This window comes from Anomaloglossus baeobatrachus, chromosome 1, assembly GCF_048569485.1.
Source record: "Anomaloglossus baeobatrachus isolate aAnoBae1 chromosome 1, aAnoBae1.hap1, whole genome shotgun sequence".
NCBI classification, from domain to species: domain Eukaryota; kingdom Metazoa; phylum Chordata; class Amphibia; order Anura; family Aromobatidae; genus Anomaloglossus; species Anomaloglossus baeobatrachus.
In genome coordinates, this window is record NC_134353.1 from 168,776,677 (window position 1) to 168,795,559 (window position 18,883).

The 18,883-nt window shown below is 51.2% G+C and overlaps 1 protein-coding gene across 3 annotated transcripts in view; it reads right to left on the reverse strand.

Annotated features, from left to right (window-relative positions):
• Positions 1–18,883, reverse strand: part of CEP44 (centrosomal protein 44) — a 106,895-nt gene that overhangs the window by 7,315 nt on the left and 80,697 nt on the right. For 2 of the 3 annotated variants that reach the window (XM_075347197.1, XM_075347198.1), the window contains one exon: positions 615–727. The exons of the other annotated variant lie outside the window; for it this stretch is intronic. In XM_075347197.1, the coding sequence (XP_075203312.1) occupies positions 615–727 (113 nt within the window). The remainder of the gene's footprint in view (positions 1–614; positions 728–18,883) is intronic. 3 annotated transcript variants of the gene reach the window in all.

The following is an 18,883-nucleotide window of genomic DNA, read 5'->3' on the forward strand; positions in this document are numbered from 1 at the left end:
GAATTATGGACCTGCATTATTGCTACTGAAAATAGAAAAATTGAGATACTTAGAGCATAATGTGGCCAGTTTAAGAGAGCCTAGCAACCAGTAACAAGGCGTATCTCTTTGCTGGGTTCCCATCATGATATGCCTCTATTTCGTCTGAAAGCCTACAATTTAAGATGCAGAAATGAACTTGATAAATTGAAAACCACCTAAAGTTGGTGAGAGGACTGCAGAGCCAGAGGAATGAACTACAATGTGAAATAAAAATCTGAACCACACAACTTAACAGGCAAATGTGAACAGCAGGTTCCTGTCTGAACATAAATTTGTAGGCTTTCAGCCTGGACAGAGGCATATCGGGATAGGCATCCAGCAAAGCGATACACCTTGTTGCTGGCTGCTGGGCTCTCAAAGTATCTCAATTTTTCTATTTTCAATAGCAGTAATGTAAGTCCATAATTCCCTTATTTAAGGTTTGCGTGCTTTAGCGCTACAGATCACAACTATCTTTTAACTCTTAAACCAAGGCTACCCTTTAGCATTACACATCATATGGCAGAGCTAACACTTGCACATTCTATATGCCCTGGAGCGGTCCTTACATAACCATTTGAAGTCTTGCCTACCCTGGTGTCTTCGGTCACATCAATAGCTGTAGGAGAGGAGTCTGCAGACTGCAGAGAACTGTATCCAGATGACTGATTATTGCTCTCAGGAATATTGGCCTTCATGGTAGAACCTGTGAAGAAACATCCATTTTTCTATAACCTTTGTCTATTTACCAGGTCAGCCATCAAACACGCTGATTTAGTGCTGGTGATGAGCGCACGGTGTTTATACAGAGTCCAACAGTTCTAGGTCCAACCAGAGATTTCCCTGACGCTCTCAATGCTAAATTATAGACACAGAAAGGAAAACCAAGTGACCCGGACAACATGAAATCCAAACCTCTAACCTGAAGAATGCGCTGTTGATCAGCGAGCGAGATAAGATAACCACCGGAGTAAGAACAGATAAACATTACTACACTGTTTGTTCAAAAAGGTGACAGGTTAAATTTTTTACAAAAATAAAACTGCAAAAAACACCCTAAAAAACATACATGGAAAAATTACACAATATTAGTAATACGACAGACTTCTCTTTACCCCCAGTAGATGGCAGTAGCGTTACATGTTGGATGAAGCAACGGCTTCAAACTTCAAAGAAATTACATAAGAAAGTCACAGATTTTAGGATTTTGCCTCTGAAGAGTAAATGTAAAAGTTCAAATATGGCCAATAGGAAAGCCTTGTACAGCCTGGGGAATTAGAATAAGGCTATATGCGCACATTGCATCTTTTACTGCGATTTTGGTGCATTTTTTGTGAAGTTTGTGGTCACAAAAGATGCACCCAAATGCATCCATTTCCTTACATCAGCAAAGTCAGGGAGATTTCGCTGTCTGCACAGGGCATCATTTTTTGGCTGCGTTTTTGAAGAAGCAGTAAAGATGCAGCATGTCAATTCTTTTTGCAATTTGTCCCTGTATTTTAGAGGACTGGCAGATCAATCCCCCACTGACTCAAGGTCAGCGAGAGATTGATCCCTGGTATCTAGCCAGACGCCGGTTCCCATATAAAGTCTATGGGGACCAAAATCTGGTGCAAAGGGGTAGGAGCAAGCGCTTCATACTTACAGAATCACCAGGGCAGTTGTCACTAGTGATGTGTCGGTCATAAACGATCCGACACAAAGATCCAGCTCCCTGCTGTGACTGACAGGAGCTGGATCACCAGTGTGAGCCACTAAAATCTCTAAACTGCTCTTTTTGCCACTGAAACCACGCCCACCCGTGGCTAAACTCCGCCTACTCAACAATATAATTGGGCAATCGTAAGTGGGCGGGGCTTAGCTGCGGGTGGGTAGGGTTTTGGCGGCGTTACTATAATCTTAAATATGTGTTCACCTGGGGTGAACACATTTAATAAGGGGCAGAGAACGATCTGAAAGATCCGGCTCTTTTTGTTGAACGGAGCCATGGGAACCGGATCACCAAAAAGAGCCGAACTGCCCATCACTAGCTGTAACACTGCTTCCACAGTCGCTCATTCACTTCACAGGCCGCTCATTACCTTCATTGAATATGCATGGCTTCCCCCGCCCACCGGAGTTTGATTGGTTACAGTCAGACGAACCCCCATAGCTGCGCCACTCAGCCCTAGCCCCACTCCAATAATCTGTAAGTAAAAAAAGAAATACTCTCCAAAATAATCAACTACTTGAGAAGAAAAAAAAAAAAAAAGCCCCCTCTTTCACCACTTTAGCCCAAAAAACACCCCTGCAGGTTCGACGTAATCCACGAGAGGTCACACGACGCTTCTAGCTCACAGCGAGTGCCATAGAGCATGACTGTCCGCTGTGAGGTTCAAGCAGAGACTGAGCCGCGATCAGAGGTGACGTCACTCAGGTTAGCTGGGGTCACAGCTGGAGTCCTCCACCTGTGACCGTAAATCACCTGAGTAACGTCACTGCTGATCGCACGGCTCACTTCAGTCGCTGGCTGAACCTCACAGCGGGCGGTCATGTTCTATGGTCGCTTGGCGTGAATTCAGATGTTGCAGTGCTGGAAGTGTCGTAGGACCTCATGTAAATTACATTGGATCTGCAGGGGTGTTTTTGGGGTTGTAAGGCTATGTGCGCACGTTGCATAATTTCATGAGTTTATGCTGCGTATTGCACTGCAGCGTATACGCATGTGTCCTCAGCACAATCTATTAAGATTGTGCATAATCCATCTCAGACTTCTATTACTAATCTAGGGCTTAGTGGCAGCTGTGGGCTGCAATTAACTCCTTATTACCCTAATTGCCACCACACCAGGGAAACGGGAGGAGCCGGGTCCAGCGCCAGAATTGGCGCATCTAATGGATGCACCACTTCCAGGGAGGCTGCTATCGTTAGGTTAGAAAGGGACAAAACCATGGCCCTTGCCACCATAATAATATTACCTCTCAGCTGTCTGTTGTCCCTTGGCTCGTTTTAGAAAAAGAGGGGACCCCACGTCATTTAAAAAAAAAAAAAAAAAAAAAAAAAAAAAAAAAAATCAAGTCTGGGATCTCCTCTATTTTTCATAACCAGCCAAAGTAGAGCAGACAGCTGAGGGTTGCAGCCCATAGCTGCTGCTGTTCCTGTGCTGATATGAAAAATTGGGAGAGGTGGGGGGGCACAACCTTTTCTATTTTTTTTTTTTTTTATTTTTTTTTACTAAACAAGAAAGAAAAGCTGTTTTTTTAAAATTATCGCTTCTATAGATCTATTTTTTTTTTTCTATCTATTCTAGCTATGTATCAATTATCCTATCATATATTGGTTATCCTTTAAAAAGAAGGGAATTTTGTTTACTTACCGTAAATTCCTTTTCTTCTAGCTCCTATTGGGAGACCCAGACAATTGGGTGTATAGCTTCTGCCTCCGGAGGCCACACAAAGTATTACACTTTAAAAAGTGTAACCCCTCCCCTCTGCCTATACACCCTCCCGTGCATCACGGGCCCATCAGTTTTGGTGCAAAAGCAGGAAGGAGGAAACTTATAAATTGGTCTAAGGTAAACTCAATCCAAAGGATGTTCGGAGAACTGAAACCATGAACCAAAGAACAATTCAACATGAACAACATGTGTACACAAAAGAACAACAGCCCGAAGGGAACAGGGGCGGGTGCTGGGTCTCCCAATAGGAGCTAGAAGAAAAGGAATTTACGGTAAGTAAACAAAATTCCCTTCTTCTTTGTCGCTCCATTGGGAGACCCAGACAATTGGGACGTCCAAAAGCAGTCCCTGGGTGGGTAAAAGAATACCTCGATAAAAAGAGCCGTAAAACGGCCCCCTCTTACAGGTGGGCAACCGCCGCCTGAAGGACTCGCCTACCTAGGCTGGCATCTGCCGAAGCATAGGCATGCACCTGATAGTGTTTCGTGAAAGTGTGCAGACTCGACCAGGTAGCCGCCTGACACCTGCTGAGCCGTAGCCTGGTGCCGCAATGCCCAGGACGCACCTACGGCTCTGGTAGAATGGGCTTTCAGCCCTGAAGGAATCGGAAGCCCAGACGAACGGTAGGCTTCAAGAATCGGTTCCTTGATCCACCGAGCCAAGGTTGACTTGGAAGCCTGCGACCCCTTACGCTGGCCAGCGACAAGGACAAAGAGCGCATCAGAACGGCGCAGGGGCGCCGTGCGAGAAATGTAGAGCCTAAGTGCTCTCACGAGATCTAGCAAGTGCAAATCCTTTTCACATTGGTGAACTGGATGAGGGCAAAATGAAGGCAAGGAGATATCCTGATTGAGATGAAAAGGGGATACCACCTTAGGGAGAAATTCCGGGACCGGACGCAGAACCACCTTATCCTGGTGAAACACCAGGAAGGGGGCTTTGCATGACAGCGCTGCTAGCTCAGACACTCTCCGAAGTGATGTGACTGCCACTAGGAAGACCACCTTCTGCGAAAGGCGTGATAGAGAGACATCCCGCATCGGCTCGAAAGGTGGTTTCTGAAGAGCCGTTAGCACCCTGTTAAGATCCCAGGGTTCTAGCGGACGCTTGTAAGGTGGGACTATGTGGCAAACCCCCTGCAGGAATGTGCGGACCTGCGGAAGCCTGGCTAGACGCTTTTGAAAAAACACGGAAAGCGCCGATACTTGTCCCTTGAGAGCCGAGACAAATCCTTGTCCATTCCGGATTGAAGGAAAGACAGAAAAGTGGGCAAGGCAAACGGCCAGGGAGTAAAACCCTGATCAGAGCACCAGGATAAGAAGATCCTCCACGTCCTGTGGTAGATCTTGGCGGACGTTGGTTTCCTGGCCTGTCTCATAGTGGCAATGACATCTTGAGATAACCCTGAGGACGCTAGGAGCCAGGACTCAATGGCCACACAGTCAGGTTGAGGGCCGCAGAATTCAGATGGAAAAATGGCCCTTGAGACAGCAAGTCTGGTCGGTCTGGTAGTGCCCACGGTTGACCCACCGTGACATGCCACAGATCCGGGTACCACGACCTCCTCGGCCAGTCTGGGGCGATGAGGATGGCGCGGCGGCAGTCGGACCTGATCTTGCGTAACACTCTGGGCAGCAGTGCCAGAGGAGGAAATACATAAGGCAGTCGAAACTGCGACCAATCCTGAACTAATGCGTCTGCCGCCAGAGCTCTGTGATCTTGAGACCGTGCCATGAATGCCGGGACTTTGTTGTTGTGCCGAGACGCCATTAGGTCGACGTCCGGCGTTCCCCAGCGGCAACAGATCTCTTGAAACACGTCCGGGTGAAGAGACCATTCCCCTGCGTCCATGCCCTGGCGACTGAGAAAGTCTGCTTCCCAGTTTTCTACGCCCGGGATGTGAACTGCGGAGATGGTGGAGGCTGTGGCTTCCGCCCACAGCAGAATCCGCCGAACCTCTTGGAAGGCTTGACGACTGCGTGTGCCGCCTTGGTGGTTGATGTACGCAACCGCCGTGGCGTTGTCCGACTGAATTCGGATCTGCCTGCCCTCCAGCCACAGCTGGAACGCCTTTAGGGCTAGATACACTGCCCTTATCTCCAGAACATTGATCTGAAGGGAGGACTCTGTCGGAGTCCAGGTTCCCTGAGCCCTGTGGTGGAGGAAGACCGCTCCCCACCCTGACAGACTCGCGTCCGTCGTGACCACAGCCCAGGATGGGGGCAGGAAGGATTTTCCCTTCGACAAAGAAGTGGGAAGAAGCCACCACTGAAGAGAGGTTTTGGCTGCCCGAGAAAGGGAGACGTTCCTGTCGAGGGACGTCAACCTCCTGTCCCATTTGCGGAGAGAATGTCCCATTGAAGTGGACGCAGATGAAACTGCGCAAAGGGAACTGCCTCCATTGCTGCCACCATCTTCCCTAGGAAGTGCATGAGGCGCCTCAAGGGGTGTGACTGGGCTCGAAGGAGAGATTGCACCCCTGTCTGTAGTGAACGCTGTTTGTCCAGCGGTAGCTTCACTATCGCTGAGAGAGTATGAAACTCCATCCCGAGGTAAGTTAGCGATTGGGTCGGTGTCAATTTTGACTTTGGGAAATTGATGATCCACCCGAACCTCTGTAGAGTCTCCAGAGCAGTGTTCAGGCTGTGTTGGCATGCCACCCGGGAGGGTGCCTTGACTAGAAGATCGTCTAAGTAAGGGATCACCGAGTGTCCCTGAGAGTGTAGGACCGCCACCACTGTTGCCATGACCTTGGTGAAGACCCGTGGGGCTGTCGCCAGGCCGAAAGGCAGTGCCACGAACTGAAGGTGTTCGTCTCCGATGGCGAAACGCAGGAAGCGTTGATGCTCTGGTGCAATCGGCACGTGGAGATAAGCATCCCTGATGTCGATTGATGCTAGGAAGTCTCCTTGGGACATCGAGGCGATGACGGAGCGGAGAGATTCCATCCGGAACCGTCTGGTTTTCACGTGTCTGTTGAGCAGTTTGAGGTCCAGAACGGGAGGGAATGATCCGTCCTTTTTTGGCACCACGAACAAGTTGGAGTAAAAACCGCGACCACATTCTTGAAGGGGAACGGGGATCACCACTCCTTCTGCCTTCAGAGTGTCCACCACCTGAAAAAGTGCATCGGCTCGCTCGGGGGGGCGGAGATGTTCTGAAGAAACGAGTCGGAGGACGAGAGCTGAGCTCTATCCTGTAACCGTGAGACAGAATGTCTCTCACCCATCGGTCTTGGACATGTGGCCACCAGGCGTCGCAAAAGCGGGAGAGCCTGCCACCGACCGAGAATGCGGTTTGGGGAGGCCGAAAGTCATGAGGAGGCCGCCTTGGGGGCGGTTCCTCCGGCGGTCTTTTTAGGACGTGACTTAGACCGCCATGAATCAGAGTTCCTCTGACCCTTCTGTGGCCTGTTGGACGAGGAGAAATGGGACCTGGCTGAGGGCCGAAAGGACCGAAACCTCGGTTGTATCTTTCGTTGCTGAGGTCTGTTTGGTTTGGACTGGGGTAAGGACGAGTCCTTTCCCTTGGATTGTTTAATAATTTCATCCAATTGCTCGCCAAACAAACGGTCGCCAGAAAATGGCAAACCGGTTAAGAACTTCTTGGAGGCAGAATCTGCCTTCCATTCGCGTAGCCACATGGCCCTGTGGACTGCCACCGAATTGGCGGATGCTACCGCTGTACGGCTCGCAGAGTCCAGGACGGCGTTCATGGCGTAGGACGAAAAAGCCGACGCCTGAGAAGTCAAAGACACAAACTGCGGAGTAGAGGCACGTGTGACTGCATTAATCTCAGACAGACAAGCTGAGATAGCTTGGAGTGCCCATACGGCTGTGAATGCCGGAGCAAAAGACGCGCCTATGGCTTCATAGATGGATTTCATCAGGAGCTCGATTTGCCTGTCAGTGGCATCCTTGAGCGATGAACCATCTGCCACTGCTACTATGGATCTAGCCGCCAGTCTAGAGACTGGAGGATCCACCTTGGGACACTGAGCCCAACCCTTAACTACGCCAGGGGGGAAGGGGTAACGTGTGTCATTAAGGCGCTTAGTAAAGCGCTTGTCCGGAAATGCTCGGTGCTTCTGGACCGCATCTCTGAAGTTGGAGTGATCGAAAAACGCACTCCGTGTACGTTTGGGAAACCTAAACTGGTGTTTCTCCTGCTGTGAAGCCGACTCCTCTATCGGTGGAGTTGGAGGAGAAAGTTCTAGCACTTGGTTGATGGACGCTATAAGGTCATTTACTATTGCGTCTCCTTCAGGTGTCTCAAGATTGAGAGCAACGTCAGGATCAGAGCCCTGATCTGCGACCTCAGCTTCATCCTCCAGAGAGTCCTCATGCTGAGACCCTGAGCAGTGTGATGAAGTCGAGGGAAGTTCCCAGCGAGCCCGCTTAGCCGGTCTGGGACTGCGGTCCGTGTCGGAGTCCTCACCGTGGGACCTAGGAGTCACCCCAGGAGCACTTTGCTGCGCCGACCGAGGGGGGCCTGGGGGCAATGATTCAACAGTGCCCGGGGCCTGTGTTACCGGTCTGGACTGCAAAGCTTCTAGTATCTTAGCAGACCATCTGTCCATAGACTGAGCCATGGATTGTGAAAGAGACTCAGAAAGTTTCTCAGCCAACACTGCAAACTCTGTCCCTGCCACCTGGACAGTGGGAGCCGGTGGTTCTACCTGTGCCGAGGGTCCCACCAGTGCCTGAGGCTCCGGCTGAGTGAGTGCCACAGGGGCCGAGCATTGCACACAATGAGGGTAGGTGGAACCTGCAGGTAACATAGCCGCACAAGAGGTACAGGTTGCAAAATAAGCCTGTGCCTTGGCACCCTTGCTTTTTGCGGACGACATGCTGTTGTCTCCTCTTAGAGCAATCAGTGAGGGTATATAGCCAAAAGCAAATAATGCGGCCGAACAGAGCAAATGTATACAATATATAGATATATATATATATACACACACTTCGGCACCCAGTGGGGTCAGCACCTGGTAACCGGTGCGGCTTACCGACCGCTCAAAGCGGTTGTGTGTCCACCAGATTCCCTGCCTGGGCCTCCCAGAGCTGTGGAGCTCGTTCTGAAGTTCTCCACCGGCAGAAGTGATTATAACAATGGCTGCCAGCGTTCTCAGAGGAGGAGGGAGCCGTGGGCGTGACTCAAAGTGCGGGAATCTGGCGCCCCACAGTGCTCAGTGAGGGGGGAGGAGGATACCTAAGTATGCTCCAGCCCTCACCGCTGACGTCCAGTCTAGCGTCCCGCCCTTACCCCTGACTGGCAGGCCCGGGGGCGGGAGTATATGGTACTAGGCCGCAAAAGCCGGGGACTAAATTTAGTAACGCGGCCGGCAAACAGGCCGGAACGGTGCGGTAGTCCCGGCGACACAAAAAACACAGCAGCCGCTGCAGCATCTGTTACACAGGCGCTCTATGCGCCGTCCCCAAGGGGACACAGAGTACCTCCGAGAAGCAGGGCCTGTCCCTGATGATACCCGGTCTCCTGTCCGTCAGAATCCCACAGGGGCTGCGGAGGGAGCCCGGTCCCAGTGCATGGTGACCGGTTAGGATCCCACTTCTCCCAGAGCCTCTAAGGGATGGGGAAGGAAAACGGCATGTGGCTCCAGCCTTTGTACCCGCAATGGGTACCTCAACCTTAACAGCACCGCCGACAATAGTGGGGTGAGAAGGGAGCATGCCGGGAGCCCTGTTAGGGGCCCTCTTTTCTTCCATCCGATAAAGTCAGCAGCTGCTGCTGACTAAAATGTGGAGCTTGCGTGAATGTGTGCCTCCTTCATCACAAAGCAAAAAACTGATGGGCCCATGATGCACGGGAGGGTGTATAGGCAGAGGGGAGGGGTTACACTTTTTAAAGTGTAATACTTTGTGTGGCCTCCGGAGGCAGAAGCTATACACCCAATTGTCTGGGTCTCCCAATGGAGCGACAAAGAAAAAACAAATTAACAAAAATGTGGCAAAAAAACGCCATGCGTTTCTTGGGCTGCAAGCTGCGTTTTCTGTGACTACAGGAACAAAGTTGCACTCAGAAGAAGATGCAGAGTGAACATATAGCCTAAGTGGGATCTTGGATATTATATATTGTATGAATATTCCAAGATAGATAAATATACAAGACAGGGTAGAGAAGGGGTTAATGCCGCGCATCAGCCGAATGAAGACGTCTAATGTTGATGATGAGTATTCTTTTATTTCATAGGTCTACGCGTTTCGAGGCGAACCTCTTCCTCAGGACCAATGTATCAACAAGTCAGCCGGCTGATGCGCGGCATTAACCCCTTCTCTACCCTGTCTTGTATGCTCATCCACGTGGGGCTGCAGCAGACGCCATTATCTCATGCGCACTAGTGGTTGTGACTGTTTTCTGAAATCTGTCATTTGCTCCTAGAGATATGGAAGTTTTTGATGCCTGATGATTTTTATTGTCTTTACCAAGGGGGCGTGGGGGACAAGAAGAAGCAAAGAAAGTGCCAAAAATGGGGATCACCAAAAAAGAGAATTTTGTTTACTTACCGTAAATTCTTTTTCTTATAGTTCCGTATTGGGAGACCCAGACATTGGGTGTATAGCTTCTGCCTCCGGAGGACACACAAAGTACTACACTAAAAAGTGTAGCTCCTCCCTCTGAGCATATACACCCCCTGGATAACCAGATCTAGCCAGTTTAGTGCAAAAGCTGAAGGAGAATAGCCACCCACAAGTAAAGACAGAGCAAGAACCGGAACAACCGGAGACTCTGTCCACGACAACAGCTGGTGATAACACGCGGAACAAGAAACTGCCAACAGGCAACAGGGAGGGTGCTGGGTCTCCCAATACGGAACTATAAGAAAAAGAATTTACGGTAAGTAAACAAAATTCTCTTTTTCTTTATCGTTCCTATGGGAGACCCAGACATTGGGACGTCTCAAAACAGTCCATGGGTGGGAATAAACAGAAAAACTAAGAAGTAGGCGGAGCCTAACTTCACAAATGGGCGACAGCCGCCTGAAGGATGCGTCTGCCCAAGCTTGCATCTGCCGAAGCATGAGCATGCACTTGGTAGTGCTTTGAAAAGGTATGCAGGCTAGTCCAAGTGTCAGCCTGACAGACCTGCTGAGCCGTAGCCTGGTGCCTGAAAGCCCAAGAGGCACCGACAGCTCTGGTCGAGTGTGCCTTGATCCCCGGCGGGGGAGGCACCTGAGTACACTGGTAGGCATCGGAAATGGCCGACCTAATCCAACGAGCTAAGGTCGGCTTAGAAGCCGAGAGGTCCTTACGCCGACCTGTGGTTAGCACAAAAAGAGAGGTGCACCGCCTAAGAACAGCGGTGCGAGACACATAGATCCGGAGCGCCCGCACCAGATCCAGAGTATGCAACGCTTTTTCAAAGCGATGAACAGGAGCCGGACAAAAGGAAGGCAGGGAAATGTCCTGGTTAAGGTGGAAAGGAGAAACCACCTTAGGGAGAAAGTCCGGAGTCGGACGGAAAACCACCTTGTCTTGATGAAAAACCAAAAAAGGTGACTCCGAAGAGAGCGCAGCCAAATCAGAGACTCTCCTGAGGGAAGTTATGGCCACTAGAAAGACCACTTTCTGTGAAAGACGAAACAAAGAAACCTCCCTAAGAGGCTCAAAGGGGGGTTTCTGCAAGGCCGTGAGGACCAAATTGAGGTCCCAGGGATCCAAGGGCCGCCGGTAAGGCGGAATGATGTGAGACGCGCCCTGCATGAAGGTGCGGACCTGAGCCAGCCGGGCGATACGCCGCTGGAACAACACTGACAGAGCCGAGACTTGTCCCTTGTGGGAATTGAGGGATAGTCCTAGCTGCAGACGGGACTGTAGAAAGGACAGAAGGGTCGGCAAGGAAAAAAGGCCAAAGAGCATGGCTGGAAGAGCGGCACCAGGACAGGAAAAGTCTCCAGGTCCTGTGATAGATTTTGGCCGAGGAAGACTTCCGAGCCATAGTGGAGATGACTTCAGGAGGAATACCAGAAGCCGTCAAGATCCAGGACTCAAGAGCCACGCCGTCAATCTGAGAGCCGCAGAATTCTGGCGGAAAAACGGACCTTGTGAGAGAAGGTCTGGACGGTCCGGAAGATGCCACGGCACCTCTACGGACAGATGGAGTAGGTCTGGGTACCAAGCTCGCCTGGGCCAGTCCGGAGCAATGAGGATGACCAGACGGCCCTCCATTCTGATCTTGCGCAGAACTCTGGGCAAGAGAGCTAGAGGGGGAAACACGTAGGACAGACGAAACTGGGACCAATCTTGAACCAGAGCGTCCGCTGCAAAGGCCTGAGGATCGTGGGAGCGAGCCACGTAAACCGGAACCTTGTTGTTGTGCCGGGATGCAATTAGATCCACTTCCGGAGTGCCCCACTTGCGGCAGATTGACTGAAACACTGCCGGATGCAGGGACCACTCGCCACTGTCCACGGTTTGACGGCAGAGATAATCTGCTTCCCAGTTTTCCACCCCTGGGATGTGGACTGCGGATATGGTGGACTTGGGAGTCCTCCGCCCATTGAAGGATGCGTTGAACCTCCAACATTGCCAGGCGGCTGCGTGTCCCGCCTTGGTGATTGATGTAGGCAACCGCTGTCGCGTTGTCTGACTGGACTCGGATGTGCTTGCCCGCCAACAGGTGGTGAAAGGCTAGGAGAGCTAGAAGCACAGCTCTGGTTTCCAGCACATTGATTGAGAGGGCTGACTCGGACGGAGTCCAAGTGCCCTGCGCTCGGTGGTGGAGACATACCGCTCCCCAGCCGGAAAGACTGGCATCCGTGGTGAGGATCACCCAGGACGGGGCCAGGAAAGAGCGCCCCTGAGACAGAGAGAGGGGCCGAAGCCACCACTGAAGGGAGCCCCTGGTCTGTGGCGACAGAGCCACTAGCCTGTGCAAGGAGGAAGTCCGCTTGTCCCAACAGCGGAGAATGTCCAGCTGCAGAGGACGCAGAAGGAACTGGGCAAAGGGAACAGCCTCCATTGACGCCACCATCTGACCCAGCACCTGCATTAGGTGCCTGATGGAATGACGGCGAGGCCTCAGCAGAGAGCGCACCGCCAGATGGAGGGACTGCTGTTTGACTAAGGGCAGCTTCACAAGTGCCGGCAGAGTCTCGAACTGCATCCCTAGGTACGTGAGCCTCTGGGTCGGAGTCAGAGTGGATTTGGGCAGATTGACAAGCCACCCGAATTGGGCTAGAGTGGCGAGAGTGAGCGAGACACTCCGCTGACAGACTGCGCTGGATGAAGCCTTGACTAGAAGGTCGTCCAGGTAAGGAATCACTGCCAACCCCTGGAGGTGCAGAACCGCAACCACTGCTGCCATGACCTTGGTGAATACTTGAGGGGCCGTGGCTAACCCGAAGGGGAGAGCCACGACTTGGAAATGTTCCTCTCCGATTGCAAAACGTAGCCAATGCTGGTGTGAAACTGCAATTGGCACATGCAGATAGGCATCTCTGATGTCGATGGATGCCAGGAAATCCCCTTGGGTCATTGAGGCAATGACTGATCGCAGAGACTCCATGCGAAAATGCCGCACCTGAACATGCTTGTTGAGATGCTTGAGATCCAGGATGGGCCGGAAGGAACCGTCCTTTTTGGGGACTAGGAAGAGATTTGAGTAGAAACCTCTGAACCGTTCCCGGGCAGGAACCGGTACAATTACTCCGTTGGCCTGCAAGGATGCCACGGCCTGAGAGAAGGCGGCGGCCTTGGAGCAGGGGGGAGTTCACAGAAAAAATCTGTTTGGCGGGCTGGAAGAGAATTCTATCCTGTAGCCGTGGGAGATGATATCCCGCACCCACTGATCGGAGACGTGTTGAAACCACGCGTCGCCAAAGTGGGAGAGCCTGCCACCGACTAAGGACGTTGCTGGCGCGGCCAGATAGTCAAGAGGAGGCTGCCTTAGTGGCAGCAGCTCCTGCGGTCTTCTGTGGACGCGCCTTTGTGCGCCAGTTGGATTTTTGGTCCTTGGCTGAGTTAGTGCACGAGGCCGAGGGCTTAGAGGATGACCAGTTGGAGGAACGAAAGGAACGAAACCTCGACTGGTTCCTATTCTGGGCAGGTTTCCTGGTTTTAGTTTGTGGCATGGAAGTACTCTTCCCGCCAGTAGCTTCCTTAATAATTTCATCCAGTTGTTCACCGAATAGCCTGGATCCAGCAAAAGGGAGCCCAGCAAGGTACTTTGAAGAAGCATCTGCCTTCCACTCTCGAAGCCACAAGATCCTGCGGATAGCGAGGGAATTAGCCGAAGCCACCGCAGTGCGGTGAGAAGCCTCCAGCATGGCAGACATGGCATAGGATGAAAAGGCTGAAGCCTGGGAAGTTAAGGCAACCATTTCGGGCATAGAATCCCTGGTGAGGGAATGCATCTCCTCTAGAGAAGCAGAGATGGCTTTGAGAGCCCACACTGCTGCAAAAGATGGGGAGAACGAGGCCCCTGCCGCCTCATATACAGATTTGGCCAGAAGGTCAACCTGGCGGTCAGTGGAATCCTTAAGAAAGGTGCCATCAGCCACCGATACAACGGTCCGGGCTGAGAGTCTAGACACCGGAGGGTCTACCTTTGGTGGAAAAGGAAAACGGTCATCAGAACCACGCTTTGGGAAGAGTTTGTCAGGAGAGGGCCTAGGCTTGGTCACAGTGGCCTGAAAACTGCAGTGGTTAAAGAACACACTCCTTGTCCTCTTAGGCGAGGTAAACTGGTGCTTTTCTGCCAGAGAGGGTTGCTCCTCTGATACTGGCGGATTGAGGTCCAGTACAGAATTAATGGACGCAATCAAATCACTAACATCTGAGTCACTTTCGGACAGATCAATGGGGCACATGGCGGTAGCCTCCGAGCCCCCAGTAAAGGCATCCTCCTCGTCCTGCGAGTCAGCTCTTGAATCAGAGCCGCGGGACGAGGAAGGAGAGGGGACCCTGTGTCTCCTTTTAGGAGGACGGGGTCTGGGACCAGATGATGAATCTTCTGTGAGCTCCGCTGAGAGAGCCCTAGCAGCAGAGGCACCCTGTGAAGGGGGCTGATGCATGTTCAGCAAAGTCCAGGACAGCTGTCCCATGGAGTCGGCAAAAGACTGGGAGATTGACCTAGAGAAGGATTCTACCCAAGCCGGGGGTTCAGCCACAGGAGCTGGAGCAGCCGGAGAAACCACTGGGGGGGGGCGATTCCAGGCTGAGGCATTGTCAGGGTAGAGCAGGCATCACAATGTGGATATGTGCTCGGTTCAGGCAGCACGAGCTTACATGCAGTGCATACTGAATATAGCTTTGGAGCCTTGCTCCTCGTGTGAGACATGCTGCTGAAGTCTCTTGCCAGAGTGACCCCCAGAAAGTATATACGGAGACCCACAACCAGAGGTTGTGGCTTACCAGACCGCTGGAGCGGTGTTGTGTGCCCTCCAGATCTCAAAGCCCAGACCCCCAAGCACCTCAGCAGGGATGCTGCAGCCAGTGCTGATTGCAGAGAAAACGCTGATAAAATGGCGCCGGAGCGAGGAGAGGGGGCGGGGCCAACCCTGAGAGCGGGATCTGGAGGGCCAAAGAGACTTACAGGGGAGGAGACATTTACTTAGTGAGGAGTGTCTCTCCCCTGTGCAGAACGGCCGCTGGGCAGAGCCACACTGTCCCTCTGCATGAATGACACGCAAGGGCAGTGAAACCGAAAGTAGGCCTCCGGCGAAGCCGGGGCCTAAATTTGAGCGGTGCGGCCGGTGCGCAGGCACCATCGGCGCGGTTCTCAGGCGACAGCCAGAGAACCCGCCGGAAATGTCACAAAAAACACTCAGCACACTCTCCCCACATAATAAAAGTACAGGGATCCCCAGAACATAAACGTCTCAGGTACTTAGCTTGCTGAGACACAGGGCCATGTCCCTGGGGATGAGTGCTCCGTCCAGCAGGATCCTGAAGGGCTGCGGATGGAGACCGGTCTCCTGCAAAGCATGGAGAACCGTGCTGGCTCCCACTTCAAGCCAGAGCCCTAGGGGATGGTGAAGGAGCGCGGCATGTAAGGCTCCAGCCTTGGAATCAACCTTAACAACACTGCCGACACACTGGGGTCAGAAGGGACATGCCGGGGGTCCAGACTTGGACCCGCTTTTCTTCAAAATCTTTCCAAAAATGAAAAATCAGATGAGAATGCATGTGTGGATGTATGCCTCTTGAACACAAAGCAATGAACTGGCTAGATCTGGTTATCCAGGGGGTGTATATGCTCAGAGGGAGGAGCTACACTTTTTAGTGTAGTACTTTGTGTGTCCTCCGGAGGCAGAAGCTATACACCCAATGTCTGGGTCTCCCATAGGAACGATAAAGAAAATAGAGATTTTGTTGGACAAATATGCACTGAACTAACACACAAACATTAAAGACATTTAAAATCCAAAAAATGAAAGTGAGACCACCCGACATCCTCAAATATAGTAAAACCAGAAATAAGCACCGCAAATAATATAAGCAGGCATACAAAGCACTCAAATAGAGGGACGTATCACATGCGACAAGGTGAAAAAGAGAAGCAATATAAATATCATGCGTGTGAATGTCATAGAAAACCATGCAGCAGTTGGGTGAGTACCGTATTTTTCGGACCACAAGATGCACTTTTTTCCCCCAATTGTTGGGGGAAAGTTGGGGGTGCGTCTTATGGTCTGACTATAGGGCTGCGGCCGGGAACTAGGGTGCTGCGGTGGAGCGGGTCATCGGGGGCACGAGCAGGCAGCAGCAGCGCCTGCTGTGACCACGTGGGCCCGGTCATTACATATGCACGCCCATCCTCCCGCCCATCTCTCAGCGCTGAAGCCGGCACTGACAGGTGGACGGGAGGATGAGCGGGGACGCGCGCATAGTAAAGAGCCGGTCCGCATGATCACCCCTGGCAATTACAGCCTGGAGTGATCATGTGCGGCTGTATTCACTGCCCCCCGCGCATCATCAGCGCGGGGTGCAGTGAATCAGTACACTCACCCGTCCCCGTGTGTGGAGCCGTCCCCCTGCTGCACGCGATGTCTTCCTGTCTGTGCCGGTCAGCTGATCTGTGCTGATCAGCTGATTGGCACAGACAGGAAGACATCGAGTGCTGCAGGGGAACGGCTCCACACACACAGGTCAGCGGCGCAGAGAGGAAGATGATCGGTGCTGCAGGGAGTGAGGAAAAGGTGAGTATAAACGTTTATTTTTTTTCTCTGTGCTATAGGATACAGGCCATATACCAGGATGGTATAGGAGCACGATGGGGGCATATAGCAGGATGGGAGTATATGAGCAGGATGGATGGGGGGGTATATGAACAGGATGGGAGTATATGAGCACGATGGGGGAATATGAACAGGATGGATGGGGGGGTATATGAACAGGATGGGGGTATATGAGCAGGATGGATGGGGGTATATGAGCAGGATGGGAGTATATGAGCAGGATGGGAGTATATGAGCAGGATGGGAGTATATGAGCAGGATGGGAGTATATGAGCAGGATGGATGGGGGAAATATCAATAGGATGGATGGGGGGTATATCAATAGGATGGGGGTATATGAACAGGATGAGGGAATATGAGCAGGATGGGGGTTTATAGCAGGATCATATACAAGGCAGGAGGATCATTACCAGGATGGGGTACCTTAGTAGAGAATTTGGGGACATTACCCCCATAACAGTGTCAGCAGCAGATCCTCGCCCCATAACAGTCATGACCACATTTTTTGCTTAAAGTTTTATTTTCCTATTTTCCTCCTCTAAAACCAGGGTGCGTCTTATAGTCTGAAAAATACGGTATATGCCAAGTACTATAACTGCGAATATTAGAAACATATAAAATGCCCACTCATGATACATACCAAATAAAGAAAGTCACATTTAAATGCTGTAGATGTGCCAGGCATAGCATACATGTAGCACGATAAAAAAAAAAAAAAAAAAGCCGTGGGTCCCACACTCACCACAAATCCCAATAAAGGATGATCTAACAGAAAAGTAACAAGGCTGCAATGCTGGAAGAGCGGAACCTCCCCCAGTAAGAAGAGGGGGTGGAAAATGGGGGACAAATCAATAGCAATAAACAAAGAGGATGGGGTGCAGCCACACGCGTATTGCCACAAAGTGGCTCTTTTTAATTTACTAAGGGGGCGTGGCTGACAGGTGAATCATGCAGAGCAGCCTAAGGACACGTCTCCAGAGAAATGTTTGAGCCATGCCCCATCGGAAAGACCATAAAATTTGCACAAAATGAAGGGGCCCAGATATCTGGAAACGTATGGTGGATTTAAAGAAGGAAAAAAAAAATAAATAAATGAAGAGTCAAAAGGAGCAGTGGAAGTAAAACAGGAGCAAAGAGTGCCCACTTCTGACTGGCAGACAGGTCCTCTAAAACTTTATATGTATACATCACGATTGTTACAACATATGTAAATGCACAACAAGCAATCATGGGCTATATTTATTACATTGGATGGCTCTACCTAATATATCCATTGGTTATATTTAATAGGGTTTGGATAAGGCAGGGTTTATATAGCATTTTCCCCTACATCTAACAGGCATCTCAGGAAAGCTCCCGACAGGCACAAGTAAAAGGCTCCAGAGATCCATATGAAGGGCAAAGAAGGGAATTTTGTTACTTACCGTAAATTCCTTTTCTTCTAGCTCTTATTGGGAGACCCAGACGATTGGGGTATAGCTACTGCCCTCTGGAGGCCACACAAAGCACTACATTAAAAGTGCAAGGCCCCTCCCCCTCTGGCTATACCCCCCCGTGGTATCACGGGTTCTCCAGTTTTAGTGCCAAAGCAAGAAGGAGGAAGCCAATAACTGGTTTAAACAAATTAACTCCGAATAACATCGGAGAACTGAAAAACCGTTCAACATGAACAACATGTGTACCCGCAAACAACAAAAAAACATCCCGAAGGACAACAGGGCGGGTGCTGGGTCTCCCAATAAGAGCTAGAAGAAAAGGAATTTACGGTAAGTAACAAAATTCCCTTCTTCTTCAGCGCTCTATTGGGAGACCCAGACGATTGGGACGTCCAAAAGCTGTCCCTGGGTGGGTAAATAAATACCTCATGTTAGAGCTGCAAAACAGCCCTCCCCTATGGGGGTGTCACTGCCGCCTGCAGGACTCTTCTACCTAAGCTGGCATCCGCCGAAGCATAGGTATGCACCTGATAATGCTTGGTGAAAGTGTGCAGACTGGACCAGGTAGCTGCCTGGCACACCTGTTGAGCCGAAGCCTGGTGACGTAATGCCCAGGACGCACCCACGGCTCTGGTGGAGTGGGCTTTTAGCCCTGAAGGAACCGGAAGCCCCGCAGAACGGTAGGCCTCTAGAATTGGTTCTTTGATCCATCGAGCCAGGGTGGCTTTAGAAGCCTGCAACCCCTTGCGCGGACCAGCGACAAGGACGAAAAGTGCATCGGCACGGCGTATGGGC